Here is a 12130-nt window from a genome sequence, read left to right as displayed (position 1 = left end):
AGAGAATTTAATGAAGAAAGGCTAATAATCATAATATTTTAATGGCTAAAATTACAAATGAAACAAAAAAATCTTAAAGTCCAAAATAACCAAACCTGAAAAAAATAGGGGAATTTAACAGATGCATTATAGCAGAGAGCAGGTCTGAGCCTAACAAGCCAGGGTGAGAGGCTAAATCAAACGTCAGCCTCTCATTCCAGAGTCGACTCTACCACCACCTTACCTACCATGATTAATCTCATTGAATAACTGTGCAGCATCCAGCTCCTCAGTGATTTGGACAACTACCTCAAAGTGCAGGGGCAGGGGACAAAACTCACATGACAAAAGTCTGCATGCCATTCAAAGCTTGAGAGTCCCTGCAAGACCTTCTCAGGGCCAAACCCAAGGGATACTATTGCCGCTGTTTCCAGTTCAGGGTGGCCCCCCAGACTATAGGCTCCCCAGAACCTAACAAACATCGCTCTGCACACAAACACTACCCACAGCAGGGCCCTGAGGCTAGAATATTAATGAACCAGTAGAAGCAGTCAACCCTCAACAAAATCTATAACTAACCCTGTCATTTGTAAGTTGAATGCAATTCATAACTTCACCTGTAAAATGCTTAACTCCACAAAAGTACACATTTGCTATTTTAAATCTATACTTCCTGTTATATCGTTCTCTGAACTGTTCTGTTTCTTGTTAATTTCTTAAAAAAAAAGATTGAACTGCTAAGTGTGTGTGTGTGTATGTGTGTGTGTGGGTGTGTGTGTGGTGGTGGGTGGGGAACTGTAGCAATCAAATCAATTGAGATTTAAATTTCAGTGTTGGTTTCTTTTCTTCGACAAGTTTGGCTGAGATGAGGCCTTTGTACAGACAGTTCTACTTGGAACTTTTCAGAAACCCCCAGGACTGCACCAACCTAAGCTGGCAGGGCCTTGGGATCTGGACACTGTGTGGGGCCTCAGCAAGGCTCCCAGAGTCCTAACTCCCACAGCCAACTCTCATGGCTCCCCATCAACACTCAATACAGGGAACACCTCCATGGCCACATGGCCTCCGCAGCCCACATTCGGCAGCCCAGAAAGTTCTAGAATGAAAGACCTTCCTCATAAAAGCCCAGCTGACCTTACCAGATGCAAATCCTGGGTTCCTCACAACAGCAGCGCCTTCCTCGCAGGTCTCTTGTCGGACTATCTGTGCACCTAAGATGACAGCCAAAGGCGAATGAAGACCTGGAGGGCAGAGTTCTTTTTACTTCCTGCTTGCTGAGTCACAAACGCTATACGAAGAGGGCTGGCCTCTGAGCAGCTTGAGTGGCACCGTCTACTTCTCCAGCTGAAAAGAATAAGCTGGGGAGTATGAAGCACAGCTAGGCAGGAATCCTGGACACCTGATTTTGGTCTGGCTGTGACTTGGATGGGTCAATTAACTTCCTGACCCCATTCCCTCATTCCACATGAACCATTTAGACCAGATGATAACCAAGAACACTTTCTCTTCAAATTGCAGAACCTTAAAGATTTTTCTGTTAACCATTATGACTTTAATTTTTTTCATTCACTAAATATCGACACCTACCTGAGAGACCTAGAAACCTGGACACTGCAGGGACCTCTTCAAGGCTCTCTGGGAGTTTGTTGCCTCCCACAGCTAACGCTCCTTGTTTACCCAAGGATGCTCTCTGTGGTCCCACTACCTCCAAAATCAAAGGCCTTCCTCTAGCCATCTTTCCAAAGAGGCAAACCCTGGGACCCTCACTGAGCTGGGTCCTGGGAATACAACAGGTGTACAAAACACACACAATCCCCTGACTTCAGGCTGAGTGAGTTAAAATGTTTTCTGATGTTAAAAGTAGAAAAAGAAAAATTAAGCATCTTTCTTCTTTGTAACTGACCTTTCTGGATGCCCTCAGAGGACAGGGACCCCACTTAGAGCCAAGAGGATTGAATAAGGTGTCTGAAAGTGGCTCTTCACCCAGGAGGGCCAGGTGAAGGTGGCCTCATGATGTGGGTGCTCTATAGCTGACACTTGTTTCTTCCCAGGGATGCCTGAGCAGGAACACAGCAACAGAATAAAATCCTAATGACCAAAAGACCTCTACAATGAGAACTACAGAACACTAAAGAAAGAAATTCAAGAAAACCTTAGAAGATGGAAAGATCTCCCATGTTCCTGGATAGGCAGAATTAATATCGTCAAAATGGCTATACTACCTAAAGCGCTATACAGATTCAATGCAATTCCAATTAAAATCCCAATGATGTACCTTGCAGAAATAGAGCAAGCAATTATGAAATTCATCTGGAAGAATAAAAAACCTAGAATAGCTAAAGCAATCCTCAGTAGCAAGAGCGAAGCAGGGGGTATTGCAATACCAGATCTTCAACTCTACTACAAAGCAATAGTAACAAAAACGGCATGGTATTGGTACCAAAATAGACAGGTAGATCAATGGTACAGAATAGAGGACACGGACACAAACCCAAATAAATACAATTTTCTCATACTAGACAAAGGTTCCAAAAATATGCAATGGAGAAAAGATAGCCTCTTCAACAAATGGTGCTGGGAAAACTGGAAAACCATATGCAATAGAATGAAATTAAACCCCTATCTCTCACCCTACACAAAACTCAACTCAAAATGGATCAAGGACCTCGGAATCAGACCAGAGACCCTGCATCTTATAGAAGAAAAAGTAGGTACAAATCTTCAACTTGTTGGCTTAGGATCAGACTTCCTTAACAGGACTCCCATAGCACAAGAAATAAAAGCAAGAATCAACAACTGGGATAGATTCAAACTAAAAAGCTTTCTCTCAGCAAAGGAAACTATCAGAAATGTGAAGAGAGAGCCTACAGAGTGGGAGAATATTTTTGCCAACCATACCTCAGATAGAGCGCTAATTTCCAGAATCTATAAAGAACTCAAAAAACTCTACACGAAGAATACAAATAATCCAATCAACAAATGGGCTAAGGAAATGAACAGACACTTCACAGAAGAAGATGTACAAGTAATCAACAGATATATGAAAAAATGTTCAACATCCCTAGTAATAAGGGAAATGCAAATCAAACTACCCTAAGATTTCATCTCACCCCCAATTAGAATGGCGATTATCAAGAACACAAGTAACAATAGGTGTTGGCGAGGATGTGGTGAAAAAGGAACACTCATACATTGCTGGTGGGGTTGCAAATTAGTGCAGCCACTCTGGAAAGCAGTGTGGAGATTCCTCAGAAAGCTTGGAATGGAAACACCATTTGACCCAGCCATCCCACTCCTTGGTCTATACCCAAAGGACTTAAAATCAGCATACTACAGAGATACAGCCACATCAATGTTCATTGCTGCTCAATTCACCATAGCCAGATTGTGGAACCAACCTAGATGCCCTTCAGTTGATGAATGGATAAAGAAACTGTGGCATATTTATACAATGGAATATTACTCCGCAATGAAGAATGATAAAATTATGGCATTTGTAGGCAAATGGTCGAAATTGGAGAATATCATGCTAAGTGAGATAAGCCAATCTCAAAAAACTAAAGGACGAATGATCTCGCTGATAAGCGGATGAGGACATATAATGGGGGTGGGAGGGGTTAGCATTAGGTTTAGGGTTAGGTTTAGAGTTAGGCTAAGGAGAGCGGTAAGAATGAAGGAAAGAAGGACTGTATAAAGGGAAAAGGGTGGGAGGGGTGGGGGGGAAGGGAAAAAAAAGAAACATCATTACCCTATGTAAATGTAAAAAAATAAATAAAAAAAAGAAAAAAAATAAAATAAAATAAAACCAAAAACAACAACAACAACAACAACAAAAAATCCTAATGACCAAATCCACCCCAGGAAGTGTTCTCAGACTTCCTAAGGCTTCCCAGCATCTGACACAGCCTCCACTCCAGCTTTGTCCCACTGCTTTGTGACAACTTTGTGCACTAGGTCTTGGCTTTCTGGGGAAGCAACCACAGCTTTCATGTCTGTGGGACATGGGGGAGAAACCCGGAACATACAGAAACTGCCTACAAATCAACAACAACAAAAAAACTCTGTAGGGGGATAACAGGTATGAACGTGGAGTTCCCTGCCCGGGACACTCAAATAGCGAAAGTGTAGGAAGGCATGCTCAAACACATCGGCAGCCTGCAAAATGCAAAATAAATCAAGGAGGTACTCATTTGTCCCTATTGGTCGGCAAAGGTTTTCAAATTGGATCAGGTCAGGGATTGGTGGGCAGGTGGGGCCGTGGAAGTAAATGTGGGTCTTGGTCTGATCGGCATCCATATCTCCACCAGCAACCCTTCTGCCACGAACCAACTGAGTTCTTATATTGTCCTCAGAATTTGTGAGAGCCAGAAATGTGAATTTGATCATTATGCATTGTATACATGCATCTGATTATCAAACCATACAACTGAAAGGTGTCCAAATATTATGAATCCATTAAAAATAAATTTTAAAGAAATGAAAAGACTGTGTCATGTAACACCAAGCACTGGTTTGAAATTGGTACCTGGCCAAGTCGATAGAACTTGAAGAGCAGAGTGCTCTTTAAAAAAAAAAAAGAAGAAGAAGTAAGAAATGAAATAAGCAAAGTACAATAGGACTAATATTAATACGTGATGATAATTGTGAACACTTACTGGGTACCTAGTAGTGCCTGTCACTGTTAGTGGTTGACAGGTTTTATCTCCTTCATCTTAACAATGCTCTTGGGATGTATTATTTAATTCAATTTAATGATGAAAAAACAAAAATACAGAGAAATTACTTGCCTGAGACCACATAGTTTAAAAAATAGCATACTCGCCCAAAACAAAACCTACTTTGATATAGACGAATTCAGGGACGCATGTCAAGAGCATTAGAGAGCTGTTCTAGAAGACCAAGAGGGTGGGGGGGAAGGAGGCCCACATGAGTGTCAGGGATGAGGACACCAGGCATCATGATCCCACAGAATGATTAACTCGGAGCCAAACAAAACAAACAGGAGCCGATCAATAAAGTTTTCTGCAATCTCCAAAGTGGTTCAGAGACAGTGCCTGGGCAGAGGCGTGGGGAGGTTGCGGGACGGAAGTGCAGCAGAGGAACCCAGGCTTCCACAGACAGAAAGAGTTGCAGGGCAGCGACTGTGATTCAGAGAGGAAGCACAGAGATGTGGACCCGGTAGAAAGTATGTCCCCAGCTAGGCAGGACAGAGCTGCCTCTCAAGTGAAAGAGGGCAGAAATGAGCAGCGTGGGTCCCCACCCCGCCCCAGTTTCCAGTAGAAGAAGCCACGTCTGCACCAGGCACTCACCTGCTCCAACCTTTCCCGGGACCATCCCTGTCTCCCCGTCCCCCAAACTGCCTAATTCCAAGTGCTCCAATATCCAAGACTTGTCCACAGGGGAGAAAATCCCGGAACAAAAGACCGGAGCGGGGTTGGGGACTCCAGGAAGGAGCTTTTTTTTTTTTACTTTCGATCACTCTACCGGCTTGTCTGCCTTCTTCAGCTCGCCTCTTCCTGTTTCTCTGTTCTCCCGTTCAGAATTTACTAGTGAATTTGATGCAGAACTTTTAAAATATTACCAGAGATAAAGCAAACATTGTGAAAGAAAACATTTCCTTCCAACCGCAGGGCAGACTCTGGTCTTCAGCAAGAGAGAAAGAAAAGTTCTCAGTCAAAAGGACTAGAGTAAACTTCACACCCCAAACAGGGAGGACAGAGATGACTGGCTCCCACAGGAAACAATATTTAAAGGAACCGGTGCTGATTCCCAGCCTCTCCAGAGGGAAATGACAGCTAATCCAATGCACCAACTGCCAACAAGAGAGCCGGACACGCTTTGTTGGAAAGCATTTGCAATGACTCAGTTTAGTACAAATAACCCTGGGTGTGGTGAGTTTTGTGCTGTTCTTTGCTCAAAACTCGTGGGTGTAGGGGATTTTCCCTGTGCACTAGTCCAAATCTCAGCCTGGAATCATCGACCAACCCCCTCCCCAAAATCATATGTCAAGGACTCTTCTTAAAGGATCATAGCTGATCTGTAGCTGAAATGTGGGGAGATTGTATACACACAAAAAGGAGAAGGGGTTCTGGCCTAGATCCAGCAGAGACAACAATACTTGAGTCCCTGGCCATGTTCTCAGAAGTTCTCAGGGGTTGTAGCCCACATCATTGCTGTGGTAAATGTGGAATATAAGCCTTGGGAATGTGCTGTGGCCCCACGCCTGAGCCCCACGCCATCTCTTTGCCACTCTTAACCTTTTTCCTGTTTGAATTTCTAAAAGGGTTTTCTGCCCTTTCACCTTCACATTGTGTACATTTTCATAAACAAAGTAGCATCACTAGTGCCACAACTGTATATTGCATCCCTTTCGTGAACTGTGACTAATTCTCACAGCAGTGCAAGGGATCATCTCCCATGTTATAGATGACAAGACTGAGGCTCAGTCACATGAATTGAAACTCCATCCCAAGAAAAGGTTTTTCCCACTATCTGATAGGACTTGAGCTCCTTAGGATCCATGAGCTGGTGTACAGGGGTGGAAGAGGTGGAGACCTAACCTTCCTTCTCTCTCTCCCACAGACTTCCAAGTTGCCAAATTCATTAAGTACCTTCGTAGGTATCATCTTGTTTCAATGCAAGTTGTGGTCAAGTGGAACATCTGGGAAAAGGGGTGTGAGATACACCATTGGGGCTGTCTTGGCCTCAGCACTAGAGGCTTCTTTTCTCCTACACATGATCCCATCTTACATGAATTTCTGACTTCTGCTCACACACTTTGCCACTAGGAGGGACTTCTGACTGATTGATTCTGTGGTAAATAATTACATTTATACTTTCAGCACTATTTGAGTATTTCTTTTACAAAAGTCATGCTGACACCTACCTTTTACCTACCAATGAAGATACACATATAGGCATTAGTAGGAGATTTCCAAGAATCTAAATATTCTCAATTCATTGAGCATATGACACCATACCAAGTAAGATAGTGTAATGGTTTAGATGTGAGGTGTCCCTCAAAAATTCATGTGTGAGACAAGACAAGACGGTTTAGAGGTGAAATGGTTGGATTATGAGTTCCTTAACCCAATCAGTGGGTTAATCCCTTGGTAGGGATTAACAATCCCTTGGTAGGGATTAACTGAGTGATGACTGTAGGCAGGTAGGGGTTGCTCGAGGAGGTGGGTTATTGGTGACATGCCTTTGGGGTGCATATTTTTTGAGCTAAGCTTAGTTTCTCTCTGTCTCTGCTTCTTGGTGACCATACTTTCTTCTGCCACACCTTTCTACCATGATGTTCTGCCTTGCCTTGGACCCCAAAGAATTGATTCAACCACCTATGGACTGAGACCTCTGAAACTGTGAGCCCCAAAATAAACTTTTCCTCCTGAAAATTGTTCTTGTCAGGTCTTTTGGTCAAGCAATGAAGAAACTGACGAAAACAGATGGGGAACCCCAAACAGGGCAGACCCTTGTTCTCAGTTTGAATGCCAGGTGATATTGCCAATGCTGCTCATACAAACATGTGCTTGTAAGCAGTTGTTATCACTGTTGAAATCATTTAATCAGAAAGTGCTGTGCACAATCTGTCTTTGACCCTCACTGAGGTTGTTAATAGCACAACTTTAGCTTTGAAGGCATGACAGAACCTCAAATTCCTTGGCCCAAATAGTATTAGATAAATGCATAGCCTTCAACTTCCTGCTAGCCAAGGAGAGGATTATGTGATTGGCAATGACTTATTTTATACCTGGATCAATGAGTCTGGCAAAGTAAAAGCATTTGATAGGCTTGGGAAAAATTCTGTCTCTAAAGTAGACATGATGCATTACCTTTTCTTGGCTTGACCATGGTTGGGGCTCAGGGTTATGCCCATGGTTGGGGCTCAGGGTTATGCTGTATCTTCCAGAGAGGCCTTACCATACTGCTTAGAGTGATCTTGATCATGACCCTAGTCTGCTGTGACCTCAGACTAATAATCTGATTCATCACATTGTCTCTTAAAGATCAACTTATTTGGATCCATGATAGAATAATCTATGTTCCTCTTCTGAGTTTCAAAAAATCAAAAGATGAAGTTGAGGAGTCTGGTTTCAGGACAAAATCCTATGTGGGAATTTTTCTGGTCTGCCCATAGGCAATTACAAAGGCTTTACCTGGCAGGCCTCCCAAGGGAAAACCATCCTCCCCACAAAGACTCTGGCAGGGTCAGTGGTGGCAACATCTGAAGGGAGATGCAATCAGGAAACTTCTGCTCTCCTCAAGTTGGCAACAGCTTTTGAGTGTTCAATGAACGTGTCGAGTCCTCTAACTCCAACACTTTGTAGAATGTGGTGATTGTTATCAAATTGGGGATTTTTCCATCCTCTTAACTTTTTAGCTTTTTATAAAAATACAGAAGGAATCAAGCACAGTGCCACACACCTGTGATTCCATATACTTGGGAGACTGAGGCAAGAAGATCACAAGTTCATGGCCACTTAATGGCAACTTAATGAGACCATGTCTCAAAATAAAAAATAAAAAGGAGTAATGATTTTATTCATGGTATAGTGCTCCTGAGTTCAATCTCCAGTCTTGAAAAAAAAAATATGTATAAGAGGCATTAAATTATTCAAAAAAATTCCAGGTTCTGTGGAGATGATTATAGGATTTTTCTAGCACAGTGTCTTAAAAGGGAATTACTTATATTGTGCTTGTGGATTCAGGGCTATGTGCACCTTGCAAACTAAGTTAGGATCTAGCCATAAATATAACGAGTCCATGTGGAAGAATAGAGCATTCTGAACCACTTTTAGTTTAGACTGCTGCCTGATTGTAGAATTGCAAACAAAGTCAATTAAGATTTTAAAAAATGAGTTAGGAAAATTTTTTTCTGTCTTGCATCTACCTCAATACAGAAAATGTCCTGTGTGCAAATTGATCATAAATTTCTATTCATTACTTATTGAATGGAAATGCAATATTGATCTTTTTATGTATGTGAATTCTTTTTCATCATTTTATCGATTTTATTTTATTGTGGTAAGAACACTTAAATGAGATCTACCCCTTTAATACATTTTTTCAATGTACAATACAGTATTGTGAACTATTCTGTACAATGTTGTACAGAAAATCTCTAGAACATACTTACCATAACAGAAACATGATGACTTTTTGATTAGTAACTACCCATTTCCCAGACTCCCCATTCTTGTGTAAGTTTGGCTATTTTAAATACCACATATAAGTGGAATCATGCAGTGTGTCTTTCTGTGACTGGCACATTTCACTTAGCAGAATGACCTCAAGGTTCATCCTTGTTGTCACATATGACACAATGTCCTTCCTTTTTAAGGTTAAATAGTATTTCATTTCTTTATCCATTCATCTCTTGGTGGAAATTTATGTTGCTTGCACATTTTGGCTACTGTAAATAGTACTTCTATGAACATGGAAGTGTGATATACTTTTTTTTTTTTTTTTTTTTTTTGATGATGCTGAGGACTGAACCAAGGGCCTTGTACATACTAAGCAAGTGCCCTAACATGGAGCCATATCACTGCCCTTGTAATATACTTTAAAATCAGGGTGTGTGGGGGCTGGGGATATAGTTCAGTTGGTAGACTGCTTGACTAGCACGCACAAGGCCCTGGGTTCAAGCCCGAGCACCACCACCAAAAAAAAAAAAAAAAAAAAAATAGGGTGTGTAATACCTCTCTAGCTTTATTCTTTTTCCTCAAGATTGTTACAGCTTGAGAAAGATCCAAGATGGTGGAATAGAGGCAGTCATGTTCCTGGCTACTCCATTACATGAAACCAAGAAAGCAGACATGCAGCTTCTCTGCAAGGTGGGTCAACAACAACAACAAAAAAGGGCAGGGGGAACTTTACTGGAACCTAAAACTGAACATTCAAATCAGGCGAGAGACATAGGAGGCTGGATATGATCAAATAAGGAAAAATCCCCAGAGGCACAGCCACTGCCGCAGCCAGGCCAGAAGCTCCAGCCAGAGAGGTCCCTCCATGAACATAATAGAGGGATAAGGAAAGGAAAGGAAACTGCACTTCTAGGGAGGCCTGAGGTGTGTCTGGGTACAGAGCATTTAGAGACCAAGGAGATTGCCCAACAAACATGAAAGACTTGCTGTATGATATCCGTGTGGGGAAAGAAGTCGCCATCTTCCCGGGTGGCATGTAGAGGACAAAGGAACCATTTTGCAGCTGCCAAAATGGTTGGGGGTGGCAACTGAGGGACTGACTCCTGGCAAACCTGAGTTTGGTCCAAAATACAGGCCCGGTAAATGCACGCTGCACAACAGAAAGAGTACTTGAATGACCAAAAGAAAATAAAACATGGAGAGAGGTTTTCCACATGGGAAAAATGGTCATGGAAACCCACCAGCTCCACCTATCACACTCCAGGACCAGTTGGGAGAGATATATCTGGTGGTGGGTGGGAGAAATTGTTTGGAGACTGAACCCAAGACCAGAAAACTGGGGTCTGCAGTCCATAGGGGACCACAAAAGTGAAACCCAGGGGAGATCCCTGGGATAAAATCTTCCAGCGTGGACCAGCAAGTACTGGGCACTGGAGGTGGCTGATTTAAAATCTCCACACCAGATAGCATTCAACAAAGAGCTTGGAGCTCACCTAAGCCTAAACCCTGCTTCCAGGAACTCTCACGCTAGCAATCCAGAGGGTGGAGCATCACACTCCAGAAGACTGCGCCTAAAACTGCTGAGAATAGTTTGAACTCCAACAGAAAGAATTCTTTAACTTTTCAAGTTTTTTTTTTTTAATTCTTTTTCACTGTTTAATTGTGACCTTAATATTACATGGACATTTGTAGTTCCATTTTTTTTAATCTTCTCATCTCTAATTTTTTTTTTTTTTTTTTCTTTTTTTGGATAGAAACGGGAATTTATTTGCCAGGAAGAATGATCCCATCATACTTCTGCTGGAACCAGTGCATGGCCTCCTCTTTGCTGATTCTGTGTTTGGCCCCAATGCAGCCTGTCCTGCGCTTCTTGTCTGCGACTGAACCCTGGCCTACCCAGCACCACATAGAAATCCAGACCATAGATACCAATGCTTGGATCATATTTGATGCCCAGATCGATGTGTTCCTGGATCCCAAAACCAAAGTTGCCAGTATCCGAAAAGTTATTTTTCCTTAATTCATACTCCCACACCTTTAGACCTTTCTCCAGAATTTCTTCTGCCTTGGCCCCGAACTGTGCAGTGAACAGCAATCTTTTCATTTCTCCTGATACCAAAGGATCTGACGGTGTATCTAGCTTTGGAAAACACAGGAGTCTGGCCTGTGAGCTGCTCCAACACCTTGGCGACCCGGGTCAGTCTGTCTCCACTCTCCCCCACACAGATGTTGAGGCAGAGCTTGCGGATGAAGTTCCCGCATGGGGTTCTCCTTTTCGCCTTGATCCTTAGAAAGGCAGCTCTCGAAGATCAAAATTATTTTCATAACAGTACTAAGACGCTGCTTTTCCTCTCATCCTTTCATGGGTGAACACTCACCTAAGGGCTTTGAAACCTGAGTCCACGTGTCTGATGACCACAGTGTTAGTGTGGTTCTTCTCTCTACCCGTGGCGGGGGCTGCTCAGGATGTGAATCATCCACTCCCTTCCCCCAGCTGGTCTTCTTTGCGACTGGGTCAGCTCCGCAGTGGAGGGAGAGGAAAACAGTTGGCAGGAAAACAGACGGAGGGGCTCCCTGGGAGGACGTTCTAGTCTCTCCCTGGGTTTCTGGGAAGACAAGTTCACCTCCAGAGCCAGCAGTCCATCTCTAATATTTTTGAAGGCAGTTATTTTACATGGATTAGTTTTTTGTGAACTAGGATATTTGCTTAGTATATTTTAGTTTTGTTTTGTATTATTTTATTTTTTATTCTAATTTTTTAAAATTTCTGCTATATATATATATATATATATTTTAACCTGTTTCCCTGATCTCTCTCTTCTTCTACTAACAGTCTCTGTTGTTTTCTTTCACTCTTCCTTTAATCTTTTACTTCTGTCTTCTATTCTTCTCCCTCATAATCATCACATCCTATATCATTTCTGTTCTCTCCCTATCCACCATTAGAGTAAACTCTTTTGCAAACTTGCTGTTTATGTTATAGGCAATAACTGATCACATCATTT

At 42.4% G+C, this 12130-nt stretch overlaps 1 protein-coding gene and 1 pseudogene across 4 annotated transcripts in view; both read right to left on the bottom strand.

The window, feature by feature from the left end:
* Positions 1-5670, bottom strand: part of Casp8 (caspase 8) — a 39857-nt gene extending 34187 nt beyond the window's left edge. Inside the window, exons 1-2 of one of the 4 annotated variants that reach the window (XM_047545994.1) lie at positions 5289-5670; positions 1119-1220 (exon numbers count right to left, since the gene is read on the bottom strand). In XM_047545994.1, the coding sequence (XP_047401950.1) occupies positions 1119-1220; positions 5289-5313 (127 nt within the window). In that variant the 5' untranslated portion in view covers positions 5314-5670. Of the gene's footprint in view, positions 1-1113; positions 1221-5288 lie in introns of those variants that run through there. The other 3 variants (XM_047545995.1, XM_047545996.1, XM_047545997.1) reach the window with 3 other exon arrangements.
* Positions 5671-10874: 5204 nt separating this feature from the next.
* On the bottom strand, positions 10875-11414 carry LOC124980709 (60S ribosomal protein L11-like; annotated as a pseudogene).
* Between the last annotated feature and the right edge of the window lie 716 nt (positions 11415-12130).

Source organism: Sciurus carolinensis, chromosome 3 (genome assembly GCF_902686445.1).
Source record: "Sciurus carolinensis chromosome 3, mSciCar1.2, whole genome shotgun sequence".
NCBI classification, from domain to species: Eukaryota; Metazoa; Chordata; class Mammalia; order Rodentia; family Sciuridae; genus Sciurus; species Sciurus carolinensis.
Note: the sequence above shows the minus strand (reverse complement) of the source record. Positions and strands in the feature narration are given on the sequence as shown.